Below are 13,116 nucleotides of genomic sequence, written 5' to 3' on the forward strand. Positions count from 1 at the left end.
TGCAATACTGGGCATACAGTTAGGGGCTGCCCTACGCCAGTCTCCCCTTCACTCAAGCCATGTTCGGATCTGTGTCTGGAGGGCTATGAACAAGGATTGTGTTCACCTTGCTGCCGCTGTTTTGTCTGCAGTGGCCCTTCTTTGTTAGCCTACTGGGAAAGCATAGGAACACCTAGTTCATTTTTAGTGTATGCCAGGTGGCAAAGAGAGGAGTGGCTAGACTGTTGCTCAAGCTTCAGGATGTTGAACTCCTCAGCTCAGGTGTACATTCACCTATCCCTGAACCTGTGCATTTGTGTATGGATGTAGCTATTTTTAAGGTCCCTCTTTCTTTATACTGTATCTCAGTTTTTGGAGGTGTCCCATGCATTTCAATTATGCATGCACAGAAAATTACTGTTAGAGAATAATTGAAACTGTTAGAGCTCCTGTACCCTTCACAGTTGAAAAGTCTGTTAGTGGTGATAGGGAATTAATTACTTTCCCACTGATCCTAGCTAATCTTCCACTCTAGGACTCCAGCTATCAAAGTAGGGTGAAGCCTTAAAAAGTTATAATATCATGGGCTGGTCACATGACTGGGGAAAGCAGTCATTCCACATACCTATTCTTATTAGCTTGCCTTTATATCCTGCCATTTTCCCTCTTGCAAGAAACTCTGCCCCACTCCATTTTTATCCTTACAACAACAACAGCCACCCTGTGAAGTAGATTAGGCTGAGAGCCTGTGACTGGGCCAAAGTCACCCAGTGAGCTTCAGGACCAAGTGGGACTAGATCTCCAGGGTCCACAGTGCAACAGTCTAACCGCTACTTTGTGTTTTTTCACTGGATGCCAATGTGGGACGAGCATCCATGCTCTAAACAATAGATCTGCAGGTTAATCAACTAAGTAGTCAGTGCTTGTGAATGGCCTAAACAGGTTGGGTGAGATTATTACATCTTTAAAGGATATTTTTAAAGATCATTTTTATTAACCATTAGAAATGGTATGTCACTGGAATCTTTGTGGCAGTAACTTAAAAAAAAAATACAGTAGTTTGTCCAGGTGTGTGTGTGTTCTAATGCCATTTTAATGGTTCCAGGTGATGCTATTTTAAGTAGACTTCTTCAGGCCTGGTGTTAGTGGTCTTGCAGCTTGCAATTTTGTCATGTCCATTTGGAATGTTTTCCTGTAAAATTACTGCACAGCAATTGCTTGTGTCTCTGACCACATGCTGCTTAAAGAGACACAGTTGCAAAATTGATGGTCACAAAAAGAATACACGCGGTTGGTAGTGAAACAGGAATAAAATACTGGATCTCCGTGAGTAAGTGACAGTAAGAGATAGCTGAAAACAGACCCTGACATGCCCCAAATCTGCTGTAGCACATACCTGGGTTTTATCATGTGCACACCATGGTCTCTGAACTTCTTCACACGTTCTGCACCCATTTTTTGCATGCTGGATGGGCAATGATCCAGCCACTCAGTGCAGAAGTAAAGATACTGGCCTGACTCTAATTAATGAGGGTAGAGTGTTCCACCAGTGGAGGTGGATGGATTGGGCTGGGGAGGAGAAAATGGAAACCACGCTACAGCCTGGCATTCGTGTGATTTGATGCTCTAGATCCAGCCCATTTGCCCAGAATAATCCAGCTGTATGTGGATATTCCATTTAAACCTAGAAGTAATATTATTAAAGGAGCAAAGCCAATATGCAAGCACTTGGTAGCAAAGCAGATGTGGCAAATTATCATTGACTTAAATGGGAACAAAATAATTTGCAGTGCAAACAAAACTCTTTTTTTCTGTAAGCAGTGTGGCTATGTTTCATTATATATGTATTTATTCTTGATGTGTCTACAGCCAAATATATTGTATAGAAAATGCTCATGGACAGCTGGTGCGGGACCTAGATTTTAATCCCAACAAACAGTACTATCTGGCCAGTTGCGGAGATGACTGCAAGGTGAAATTCTGGGACACCAGAAATGTCAGTGAGCCAGTGAAGACACTAGAAGAGCATTCCCACTGGTAAAGTGCATTTCTTTGAATGGAGGGCTTTTCACACTGGATCTCATTGTCTTGGTTTCATATTTAATGGATCTTTTATTTTTCCTTTGTAGAATACAGAAATCTCTATACAGCATGTTCATTTTAAAAGCTATCCTTTGTTTATTTCCTAGGAAGATAATGTCCATATTGTAAAACAGTTTCTAAATGCTTTTGCAACAGAGATTTCCTTTTGTTGAATAGCAGTGTAGAAAGATTTCTATATTGCTGAAAGAGAGAATGTTGTTTAAATTGCTTGGATTTTTAGGGCATCAGTTCTGGACCCTGAAGCTGCTTCAGCACTGCCATTGAAGATACAACTTCATAGAAACATTTTCTGAGGAGATTATTAAGCTATTAGAATGGCGGAAAACCTAAAGATATATGGTATTACCATGATACATACATTTGAAATGGTATAATTAATACCATTAATCCTCCTTTTTGTTTTATGGACTATTTAAACTATTCACAATAGGGAGTTGGGGTAACTTCTGCTTTAATTTATCAAGTTAATCATGTTTAGATTTTGGAGGAATATTTTCAGAATTTCCATGTGCTGTCTTAAATAAAAGCAAACATTGCAGAATTCACATCATTTTCTCTCTCCCTTTCCTTTCCTCTTACAAGCCTAAAAGAAAAGTTTAAGGTTGCTGCTAAGGGAAGAGTAGGAAAAGGAGTTTTTTGTTAATTCCCCACAGGCTCAGGTCTTGATTTGGTCTTGAAGTATATAATGCATCCATGCAGAAAAGTGGATGAGAGCTACTTGCCCTATTCCAGACTATTGTAACACTATCATGATGCTTTTCCAATCTGTCAGGAAAGCCAGTTTAGGTAATCCCATGAAGCACCAGCTTCCAGCTCAGAGAAAGAGTAGTAGAACATTTGTTATCTGGAGTTCGATGCAGATCTGCTCTTGATCAACTGCACTAAAACTGTATTGACAGAAGTAGACTGCCCTACCTTCTCCTTCCCATGGCACCTCCCAAGGCCACTGAAAATGTGGCAGTGAGGGTCAGGAGCCCTTGCTGTAAGGGGTAGTTTGTGGTGTAGAGACCCCCCCCCCCAAAATTAGATTTGGGGGATTTGTGAGCAGAGTCCCTTGATGGGGGCAAATCCTGGACTAGTAAAATGCATTAGGGGTGGGTTTAGTGCAACCCTTTGGCAAACAGAAGGAGCCCTTATTTTGGTAGAAGGGGCTGCAATCCAAGGGGCTTTCTCTCCCAGACTGAGGACAGAGAGAGGGGAAAGCGGGATAATTATTGCCAATTTCTTTCTTCTTCCTGCTGTCTTCCATGCTGTTCCAGAGGGCCTTTCAATGCTTCAGCAGATTTTAGCTGGGATGCAGGGGGAAGAAGGAATTGGTGAGAATCCCCCTTCCCCACTCCTTCCAGTGGGAAGCATTCTGTTAGCAGAACTCCACTTATGGCTCTAGATCCAAACCTTCACATTCATGACAGGCTGTTCAGTGACTGTACCAGTCTTCCTTTGAGCTGGAGAAAATGCAATGGAGCTTTGTGTCTTCAGTGTTGTTAAGGCAAGGCACTTTTGACTCTACCATAGCACAATGGCAGTAGCAAAGGTATTGGTATTGGAGGGGAGAATACAATGTCATCAGTGGCCCCTTTGCCCGAAGAGCACTTGCTGCATGATCCTAGCATGCAGGAGAATGGCAACCCGTGCTGTAATTATCAAGCCATTTCCTAAAAATCCATCTACACTTTTAATCCTGTGACTGGAAATTCATGCGTGCTTTTATTTTGCATTGGGCAGTATCCACCATTTTATTCCATGAGCACAAGCATCCTTCCATGAACAGAAACTCCTTCCATTCCTTCCAAGCTGGATACTACCTAATTGAAGGGTTCCTTCCATTTGCAGAAGGAACCAAGATCTGGAGGATGGAGAACTTGCTAATTCCCTCTTCCCTTGCATCACCCAGTGCCACCTCCTACAGTGTTTCAGAAGTTCCCCAATCTTCTGGAGCAGTTTTTGGAAGGAGAGGACATGAGGCTGCAGGGGAAGAAGTCCCTTTCCTGTTTCCTCCAGCATGCAAGTCCTGTGGTTGGAATTCCACCCACAGATAGTCAACAATCGAACCCATTCTTTATATGTGATTGATCTTAGGCAACTGGTTCATAACAATTCACTGATGGAAAATGATTTGACATTTTGAAATCTCCATAGTGGTGCTAGTAGCTGATTTTGTGATTATGTTCATATTTTTAGGGTTTGGAATGTCCGTTACAATCATTCCCATGACCAGTTAGTACTGACAGGCAGCAGTGACAGCAGAGTCATTCTTTCCAACATGGTATCCATTTCTTCTGAACCGTTTGGACACTTGGTAGATGATGATGATCTTAGTGACCAGGAAGACCATCATCAGGAAGACAAGTAAGAAACTTGCTTGCTTTAATTGACTGCCATATCATTTTGGGAGAGTTCTAGTTGTAGCTTACTCGGGCGCTCTCTATTGACTTGAGGGCTTTTTTTTATATACACGTTACATGTAAGTAACTCAACTTATTTGAATGTATTATTTGAACCTTCTGAAGTGTTTTGGAATTGGCATTTTGAATGGCATTTCTCATGGTTTTAATGATTGCTGTTTCACTTCACATATACTAAAGTCATGTGGTAGCACAAGCTTAGACTAAAAGCTCACGGGAGTCAAAAGGAGCTTGTTGGCTTTCAAGGGCCTGCACATCACATGAGATGTGGAAAGATTTTCATTTTTCATATAACTGTTTTAGTGGCATGTCCTTGATAGGCTGTGTGGATATTTCGTAGAAACACAAATTGGATTCTTTGTATTCTATGAAAATCCTGATGGCTTCTTGAAAAGTGCCACCAAATATATCAGTTATCACTGAAAGATTCTTGCACTTCTAATAGTTCCTCTTGTTCTGTTCTGAAGACTCTCTAAAGTGCTAGGAGCAACCGTTGGCCTGGGCACTAGAAATGGAAAGGGAGCCAGTGTGCCTACAGAGGTTCTGGCTTGGTGGTCCTCTGATCTGAGTCCATTAGCTCTCTAATACAGGGATGCACTGCAGGTGTCATTGGACTACAAGAACTATAAGCCCTGACCATTTGCCATGTTGGTTGGGGTTTGATGGGAGTTGAAGTCCAGAATGTCTGGAGGACAGCAAATTGGGAAAAGCTATTCTAAGCTATATGTTGAATAGCATTCATAGAATTGGGAGCCAGCTGTGCATCTTTGTAACCCAGTTTGGTAATGTGAACTTTTTCTAGGACAGGAAGCTGTTTTTTACCTTTATATAAGCTAAAATCTGTCTGTCTGTCTGTCTGTCTTTGTTGTTGTTGTTAATGTGTTTCCTCTTTCCTTCCACCAGTGGAAATGATAAAGAATTGTTCTTTTTGTCTTTCTTACAAGCTCTTGAATAACTAAGATCGACTACAATATCAATTTCCTCTACTTGTCTTCGGCACTCATTCCTTCAGGCTTTCCTCATATAATTTGTCTTCCTAGGTCCCTTTATAATCCTTATAACTTTCCCCTGAATCATTTCCAAGTTGTCAACAGCCTTCTTGAAATGCCATTCTACTCTGAACTGCAATACAGCAGATGTTTTACTACCACTGAGAAGGTCAGCATTACCAGTGTTTCAATCTTGGGAAACAATGCCTCTATCAAAGATATAAAAACAAAATAGCATTGGCCTTTTGTGCCGCAGTATCACATTATTGACATGTTCAGTTCGTTATCCACTGCACGCACTTTTTCCTTGAACTGCCTCTGCTTGGACATCTTTTCTTGTTCTCTTGGATCATTCTATCTTCCTTTGCATTGTGACACCGAATTTTTTTCAGTTGAGTGTCTTGTTATAGTGTCATCCCAGCTATTTGGCCAAATGAGGCAATACTGACCTTTAAAAGAGTGTTTTCTGGGGCATTTACAGGTCCTCTTCTCCATTTCATATTAGGCATAAATAGGGAACCACGTCTTAGGTTTGTTCGGCACTATGCATATAACATGTAGCATATTGCTGTGAAGGATATGCACATGTCCCTATGCCATTTCCACGAATTAAACGTGCGTATAAGCAGGCATGTATAAAGCCATGCTTGGAAGCCTATCCAACAAGGTGGGCCTCAGTATCTGGTATCCTATGCCTGGGGCCACTGCCTTTTCCCAGAGCCTGCTCTGTGTACGGAATTCAGTATGTGTCCAGACCCAATCTGTACTATAGAGTCTCCATAGTTTTGTTATTCATCCGGTTACCAATGAACCAAGAGAGCAGCCAGCAGTGTAAGAACCAAAGAATATCTCACTTGCGAAAGCAGCCATGTGAACACTGCTGAATATCTACAGAGCATCTGTTTTTTGCAGCTAACCATTCATGCGTTGGATGACTGACTAGTCCTCAACAAAGGCAATATGGAGAAATATCTTGGTCAGTCCATGCATAGGAAATCACTGTACACAAATGGCTCAATATTTGGAGAGCCATCATATGGATGCAGCTGTTGGTGGAATTCAGTGGTTGGATCCTAGCCACAGACCTATATCCTGTCGCTACATATTTTGACTTAGTACTTGTTTCTGCCATATCCAAGTTTCCCCTACAGCTGCCCAACATGTTTATTGGTTTAGATCAACTGAATGATGCTCAAGATAAAATGTAAAGTAAAATACTCAGAATACAGAAATAGGCAGATAAAAAGATATCAGCAAAAGTTTGTAATATAATAAATCAGCTCATGAGACCAAAGGCCTCTCTGAATAAAAGTGCCTTATTATCTGGAACTACCAAATCTGAACTATCAGCAGCCCCCCATCTGTGGATAAGAGATCATAATGAACAAGAAGGAATCTTGTTTCTCCCAGAATCTAGAACTGTGAATATACCTTCACCTCTTGATTATAATTTGATCTTAGAGTTTGTTATACAGTTACAGTGTAAACAAACCATGTTTTCCCATGTTCAGACAAAATGGGAAGCTATGTTTGTTGCAGTATATTGAATGAATCTTCATGTTTCTTTCCTTTGTGCAGAAAGGTGTGGAAAATGAAAAGGGAGGAGCATGCAACCTCAAACCTCCCCGGAGCCATTCTTACAGCAGCAAATTTTGGTTTATATGTTATGTTTGAATGCTCCATGATTTACTCAGCTGGGCTGTCAAAGCCTTACATATTTTTTCTTTCTTTTGGGATAGGAAAGTTCAAAGATATGTTTGATTCTTTTTCAGCATCTCATTAGTCCACTTCCCAAATGTGTTCCCCTTTCAGAACTTTTGAATGTAGTCCTTCCAGAAAGAAGATTATTTGGATCATAAAAATAGTTGTCAAAAATCATGAAATACAGTGAGGGCCCAAGTGTGGTGATGTTTAATTTCTTCCAGAGAGGGAGATGGGTGGGAATCTTTGGAAAAAAATCAGTCTGGGGAAAAATAAGCAATACTTTTTTGCTTTTAAAATATTTTAAAGCATTGTTTACACATTTAAAGTCTCTTTGTAACTTTAGAAACATAAAATCAGTTACAAATAACTAAGTTCATAATAAAATGATTAGTAATTAAAATATCAGTAAATCAGTCTTCTCTGAATAAATGGAACTTTTTAACTTACATGGGTGGGCAAATTATTAAAATAGGCCTACCCATGAAAGATAATGGATTCCAGGAGGCTCTGGGAAACTCTTTTGCTGGTCTGACTGGTGCTCCTGTTGAAGTCCAGGTTACTCTGTGGAATGCAAATATGACTTGTTCAAGCACTGTTTCCACCTGAGCAGAGACCAACCAAGTTCTTCATGTACACCTGAGCTAAGGGCAATGAAGCAAGAAGGAGGTGGCTAGAATGCAGGTGGAAGAAGACTTTCTTCCCCTGAATCTGACTAAGCACAGGTTAAAGCTCATTATTCAAGTCTACTCAGAGGCAGTACTAGTAGTAAAAAGGGAGTTCTTTTCCACCTTTTCAAGTGGCTTGTGATTTGCTACAGTCAGGGCCATGGAGAGAAATGGATCCTTGGTAGCAAGTTTGATTGATATGTTGAAGGCAAAGTAATTCAGATCTGTCACCAATAGGAGCTGGATTGCAGAACGAACTCCCCAGAGGGGTTTGGTTTGTGCCTATGTTATGCTCTTTTTGGTGCCAAACAAAGACTTTCTTACCTTCTCAGAACTTTTAGTGTTTTAGTGTGGGTTGTTTTAAATTCTTTGGTGCAGCTTAATCTTTGTATAGCTGCTAGGTTTTACTTTGGCTTTTACGTCTATTTTATATTGTAGTTTTATACTTTTACAGTGCATTTTCTTTTTACTTTATGGTTTTAATTGTTCTAAAGTACCCAGAGAGCTTCAGTGATTGGGTGGTATAGAAATGTAATAAATAAAAGATATATTCGATCAATAAGCTTAATAAGAATGGAGGAAATCTTACACAGAGGACTAAAAACACTACTTCCCATAGCTTCAAAATTTCCAGAAAGTTTACATCTTTGTCCTTACATCCTGTAGTTTTAGAAAATCATTTTGGGAAAGTAAAGACCTCGTAGCAATATAGGAACATACTGCCTTAAACATTTTATTTGCTATTCTAGAAGGAAGGAAGAAAAGAAAATCAGAATCCAAACTTCTTCAGTTTTTTGGGGGAAAATACAACATAATTTCAATGTTTGAAAGAAAAAAAAAATCCACCTAGAGTTTTCCTTTTTTTCCTTTCATAAATTTACCCAAATGACACTCAAGTGTATTTTCTCTTAATTGCTCCTAATAGTGTGCTGTTCTGGTGAGTTCTAGCCAAAATGGAACCACTGAGAAACAAAAATATGTTATGGAAATGTTCAAGAGATTTTCATGGTTTGCAGAAAAGAAAAAGAAAAGAGGAAAGAACCTGTTGGGGGCTTTCAAGGCAGCTCAGTTACGACCAAGCATGCTCACTGCCCACAGAATGCGGAGTGCCTCATGGGAAGAAGGCAGAGTGGAATAAACTATCCCAGAAGAGGCCATGGCTGACTGGAACCCGGGGCACTAGTGCTCCATGTCACGACATTTTGTTCTAGGTCCCACTTGTGTCGTTTAAAAGAAAGAAGGATCTTTCCAGTCTTGAACTGGAAAAAGTTAAAATGAGAACATTGGCATATAGTAAAATATATTCTAGGAACAAGATTAAAAGTTTAGTGCTGGAATCTGAATCAACATGTCTTTAATTTTAATGGATCATAATGATAGGAATCTTTTTAAAGATTTTTAATTTCTTCAGAAGCTAGGAGATTAAGTTGTGGGTAATTGTGAAAAGGTGTTGTTTGTTCTAACTTTCTGGAGTTGAATAGGCATTCTGAATGGAAAGAAAACTTTCTAATTGATCCAGTTACAATATTGGTTCTACAAATACAAAGGATACACCTATGCAGTTTTATAGTGTAGCCAAGCCCCCAGATTATTTTAATTTTTTAGGCAGCACAGCAGTATATTTTAGTATCTCGCTAGCATTGGTTCTCAGGTCACAGCATTATTACAAGCATTTTATCCTTGTTACAATCCTGTGAAGGGAGTTAAGCAGAGAAAGGATCTGGATGATGCTGACCCAAGATCACCTGGTGAGTTTTGTGGGTAAGAAGATGCTTGGACCACTGCTAGCAATATTTTTTTAATTCACTCTGTCAATACAGCTCTCCATGAAAAACACTAACATTTTATATGTTCCTGTGTCTAATGGTAACAATGGATCTCTCTGCCTCTAACCCAACATAGAGCAAATGAAACAATTCTCTGGTTTAAACAACTGGCTATCATGGGAGGAGTACTTTGCCTTTACCAGAAACCAGAAAGAGATGGCCGTGAAGCCAGGAGGTGTGTCAGTGCCTTGCGAATGCAGGAGTGCAGATTGGCGGGCTGGCTGGCTGGCTAGCCAATCAGCAACCTTGCAGGAGCCCCCACCCCCATGTTCACTGTAGCACTGCTGCAAGTTCCTCGGAAGGACAGAAATTCCCCTTCTCTGCAGTTATTTGTGGGGACAGCCAGCTGTTTAGTAAGAAACTGGTTCATCAACAGTTGCGGAAATCTGGGATCTGTTCTGGCAAAGCTCTTAAACATCCTCTGAGTTGAGCATGAAATGCAACTTTTTTTCCTGCAGGAAGAGATTAAGTTGCAATCAAGGAACCTGAACAGGAGCATTTAAAATTGCTCCTGCTCAAGTCCAAGGGTATCAAATGTTCTCAGATTTTTCCTTTTTATAGAAAAATTGCATCCTGCCCTTGTGATTGCATATGGCTCAGGAGAGCGTCCAGCAATCAAAAGCAACCATGCAATTCATCCATATTCATTCTCTCTCTCTCTCTCTCGAGAGAGAGAGAGAGAGAGAGAGAGAGAGAGAGAGATGCAGTAGATAAAATCAAAAAACAAATGGAAAGGTTTTTGCCATCCTGAAAAACACAGTAAGAAAAACACTCTGAGGCAGAGAGTTTCACAGCTGAGGTTCAGATCACATTTGGTTACCAGGCTTTTTGAATAGCTCATGAGTGGGTTCAGCCCCTGCTTTTGGTATACACTATTTAATGTCAACTCTGTTTCATATACACAAATGTTGCTAGCTCTTTCAGCTGCAGTGCAACATCTCTAAAATAGATTTGATTAATACTTAAGTTGAATATTTTAATATGCTGTTTGTATGTAGTCACACCATATTTTTCAGGACTCTGTCAATCATTTTGTCAATTGAAGGGGCAGGATAGATGTTAGTGCTCAAATCTTACTGTAACAATTTGCGTTGCAGGAACAGAAAACAGTTCATATCATTTTGAGATTTTTAAAAACAAAATCCTCTTCCTACAGTGCAAACAGCAAGCAAGTATAATAACATTATGTAGGTCTCAGGAAGCACTGACTGTGGCTGTCAAAACCTTATTTTTAAAAAAGTTTACGCAAAGAAATTTGTGCAAAGAACTCCCACGAAAAATATATTTTTTAAAAATAATTCCTTGCACAACATCAAGCATTTAAGGCCTTGACTGGGACAACAAGCGGGAAGGTGCCTACTGATGCTGTCAGAATCCCGGAATCTCAATTTGAGATGAGGGAATAAAACTCGGGTTCATGGGAAAGACCAAGCGTCCAGACCATCTGAGGCTTTATTGTATTTACCCCAAGGTTCCCGCGGTACACTCACGATAATGCATGCTGCATTGCCAGGCAGGCAGAGATGAACTCTACTGCAAAGCTTCAATACCACTACAGGGCATTTATAGGTACACAGGTACAGGGCAATCGATGACAGAATGCAGATTACAATAAGATTCTGAAGTCACCACATACAGAACAGATAAAGAAATGTCAGTCAATCACACTGTAACAATGAGATTACAATATTTATAATTGTCTGTATTGACACTCTAGTTGAACAACTTGAACCCATCTCCAGGTCTGCTCAGACATGCAAATTCAAGCTACTAGAAACTATTCATGATCAGCTCAGACCCTTATCTCGACTCTAAACATTCTGCATGATCAGGGCACATGAAGCCCTCTGGGCTATCAAAAGATTATTGTAAACTGAATTCCAACAATGACTATTTACAATGTATGTTTGGGCTAAAATGGCCTACTGTAGCCTACAGCTAAAGGTGAGAGAAAGGAGCGGGGGGGGGGGGGGGGGGCGGGGAATGCCATTTTAAACAGTGACAGCTTGGTTTTGAGAAGGAAGACAGGATTTGATCCCACAATTCAAAAGCACACAAAAAGTAATGCTTTTCAGACAGGATTTACCTAAATTTTCCCAACAATGCCAAGGTATAGCATTTATCTAATTACCTGCCCTGGTGTTCCTTGTCATGTCCAAACTCGAGTGGCATGACTTGTGTGAGGGGGAAACAGCCTTCCTATAACCCTTGTCCTGTTGTCTAGCTAAGGTGATTGTGCAAACTGAGCCAGTCTAAATGATCACATAGGGGGCTCAGAAGGGGAAGGAAAACACCAATTTGGAATATGATGAGAAAATCTAAAATTTTGACCACTTTAGTGAAGTGCAAAACCACAATTAGGTACTTCCAGATAGACAGCTCTTACTAGCAATCCAAAGGCATTGTACTGCGATTCCATATTTTTCTCCCCAGTTGAATTTTTGTGGTTAAAAAAATATGGAAGAGGTAGACACAAAACACAGGAGGATTGTAAATGAAAGATGAAAACATCATCTGCATGGCCCCTACTGTCCCATAGAATTCTGTAAATGAGACAGGGTGATTGCATAATAAAACTATGTCAAGTTTTATTGTCAACTATGTCAACTATGTCAACCCTCTGGGTTGATAGTAATTTATCCTGATTATTTGATGTACATTCTTGGTACCTGTGTAGAGTCAGGTTGGGCAACTTCCAAGGGTTGGAGGATTTTTTGTCACCCTGGGTTCAGTGGTGCCAGAAGCCAGTCCCCACCCCACCCCCACCCCCACCCCCACCAAAAAGGCTTTTCAATACATTCTTTGTTATGCTAAAACTGACCAGTGAGGTTGGCTTTGTGATACAAAAGAGGAGTATTACAGATGCCATTAACAAAAGACACCAGCAGAGTTAGAATACCAGCTTATTAGGGCACTCTGGCTTAATGCTAAGAAGCTGTTTCCAAATTAAGCCACCCTCCTCTCTTATCAACCAAAAGAGTTAGCTCCACCCTTCCTCTGCTTATGGGCCAGATGGTGGGAACATTGAATCTAATCAGTTGGTCTGCTGTTCTGATCTGATTCCAGAATATGGGATTGAACTGTGTCCAGTTCTGAGCACCAAGATTTAAGAAAGATGCAGAAAAATAGAAAGGGTTCAGAGGAGGGCAACAAAACAGATTCAGGGTTTGGAAGCATAGCCCTATGAGGAGAGGCTTGTAGAACAGGATATGTTCTGCCTTGAGAAGAGAAGACTAATGGGGCAACATGACATCAGTTTATAAGTCATGCTTATAAACTGACTTCGGCGAATGGGGCGGCATAAAAATGTTTTAATAAATAAATAAATAAATAAATAAATAAGTTCCTGAAAGGCTGTCACAAAGAGGAAAGTCAAGATCTCTTCTCACTGATACCAGAGTGTAGATGGAATAATCAACTCAAGCTGCAACAGCCCAGATTCAGA

General features: G+C 40.3%; 1 protein-coding gene across 4 annotated transcripts in view; it reads left to right on the top strand.

Annotated features, from left to right (window-relative positions):
• Positions 1 to 13,116, top strand: part of EIPR1 (EARP complex and GARP complex interacting protein 1) — a 73,340-nt gene that overhangs the window by 48,725 nt on the left and 11,499 nt on the right. For all 4 annotated transcript variants that reach the window (XR_006413597.1, XM_044418727.1, XM_044418735.1 and 1 more), the window contains 2 exons: positions 1,849 to 2,016; positions 4,264 to 4,431. Coding sequence is in view for 3 of the 4 variants with exons in the window: in XM_044418727.1 (XP_044274662.1) it covers positions 1,849 to 2,016; positions 4,264 to 4,431 (336 nt within the window). In the remaining variant the exon portion in view is untranslated. The remainder of the gene's footprint in view (positions 1 to 1,848; positions 2,017 to 4,263; positions 4,432 to 13,116) is intronic.

The sequence above is a fragment of the Varanus komodoensis genome, unplaced genomic scaffold, assembly GCF_004798865.1.
Source record: "Varanus komodoensis strain SLA01 unplaced genomic scaffold, ASM479886v1 scaffold10, whole genome shotgun sequence".
In the NCBI taxonomy this organism is placed as follows: domain Eukaryota; kingdom Metazoa; phylum Chordata; class Lepidosauria; order Squamata; family Varanidae; genus Varanus; species Varanus komodoensis.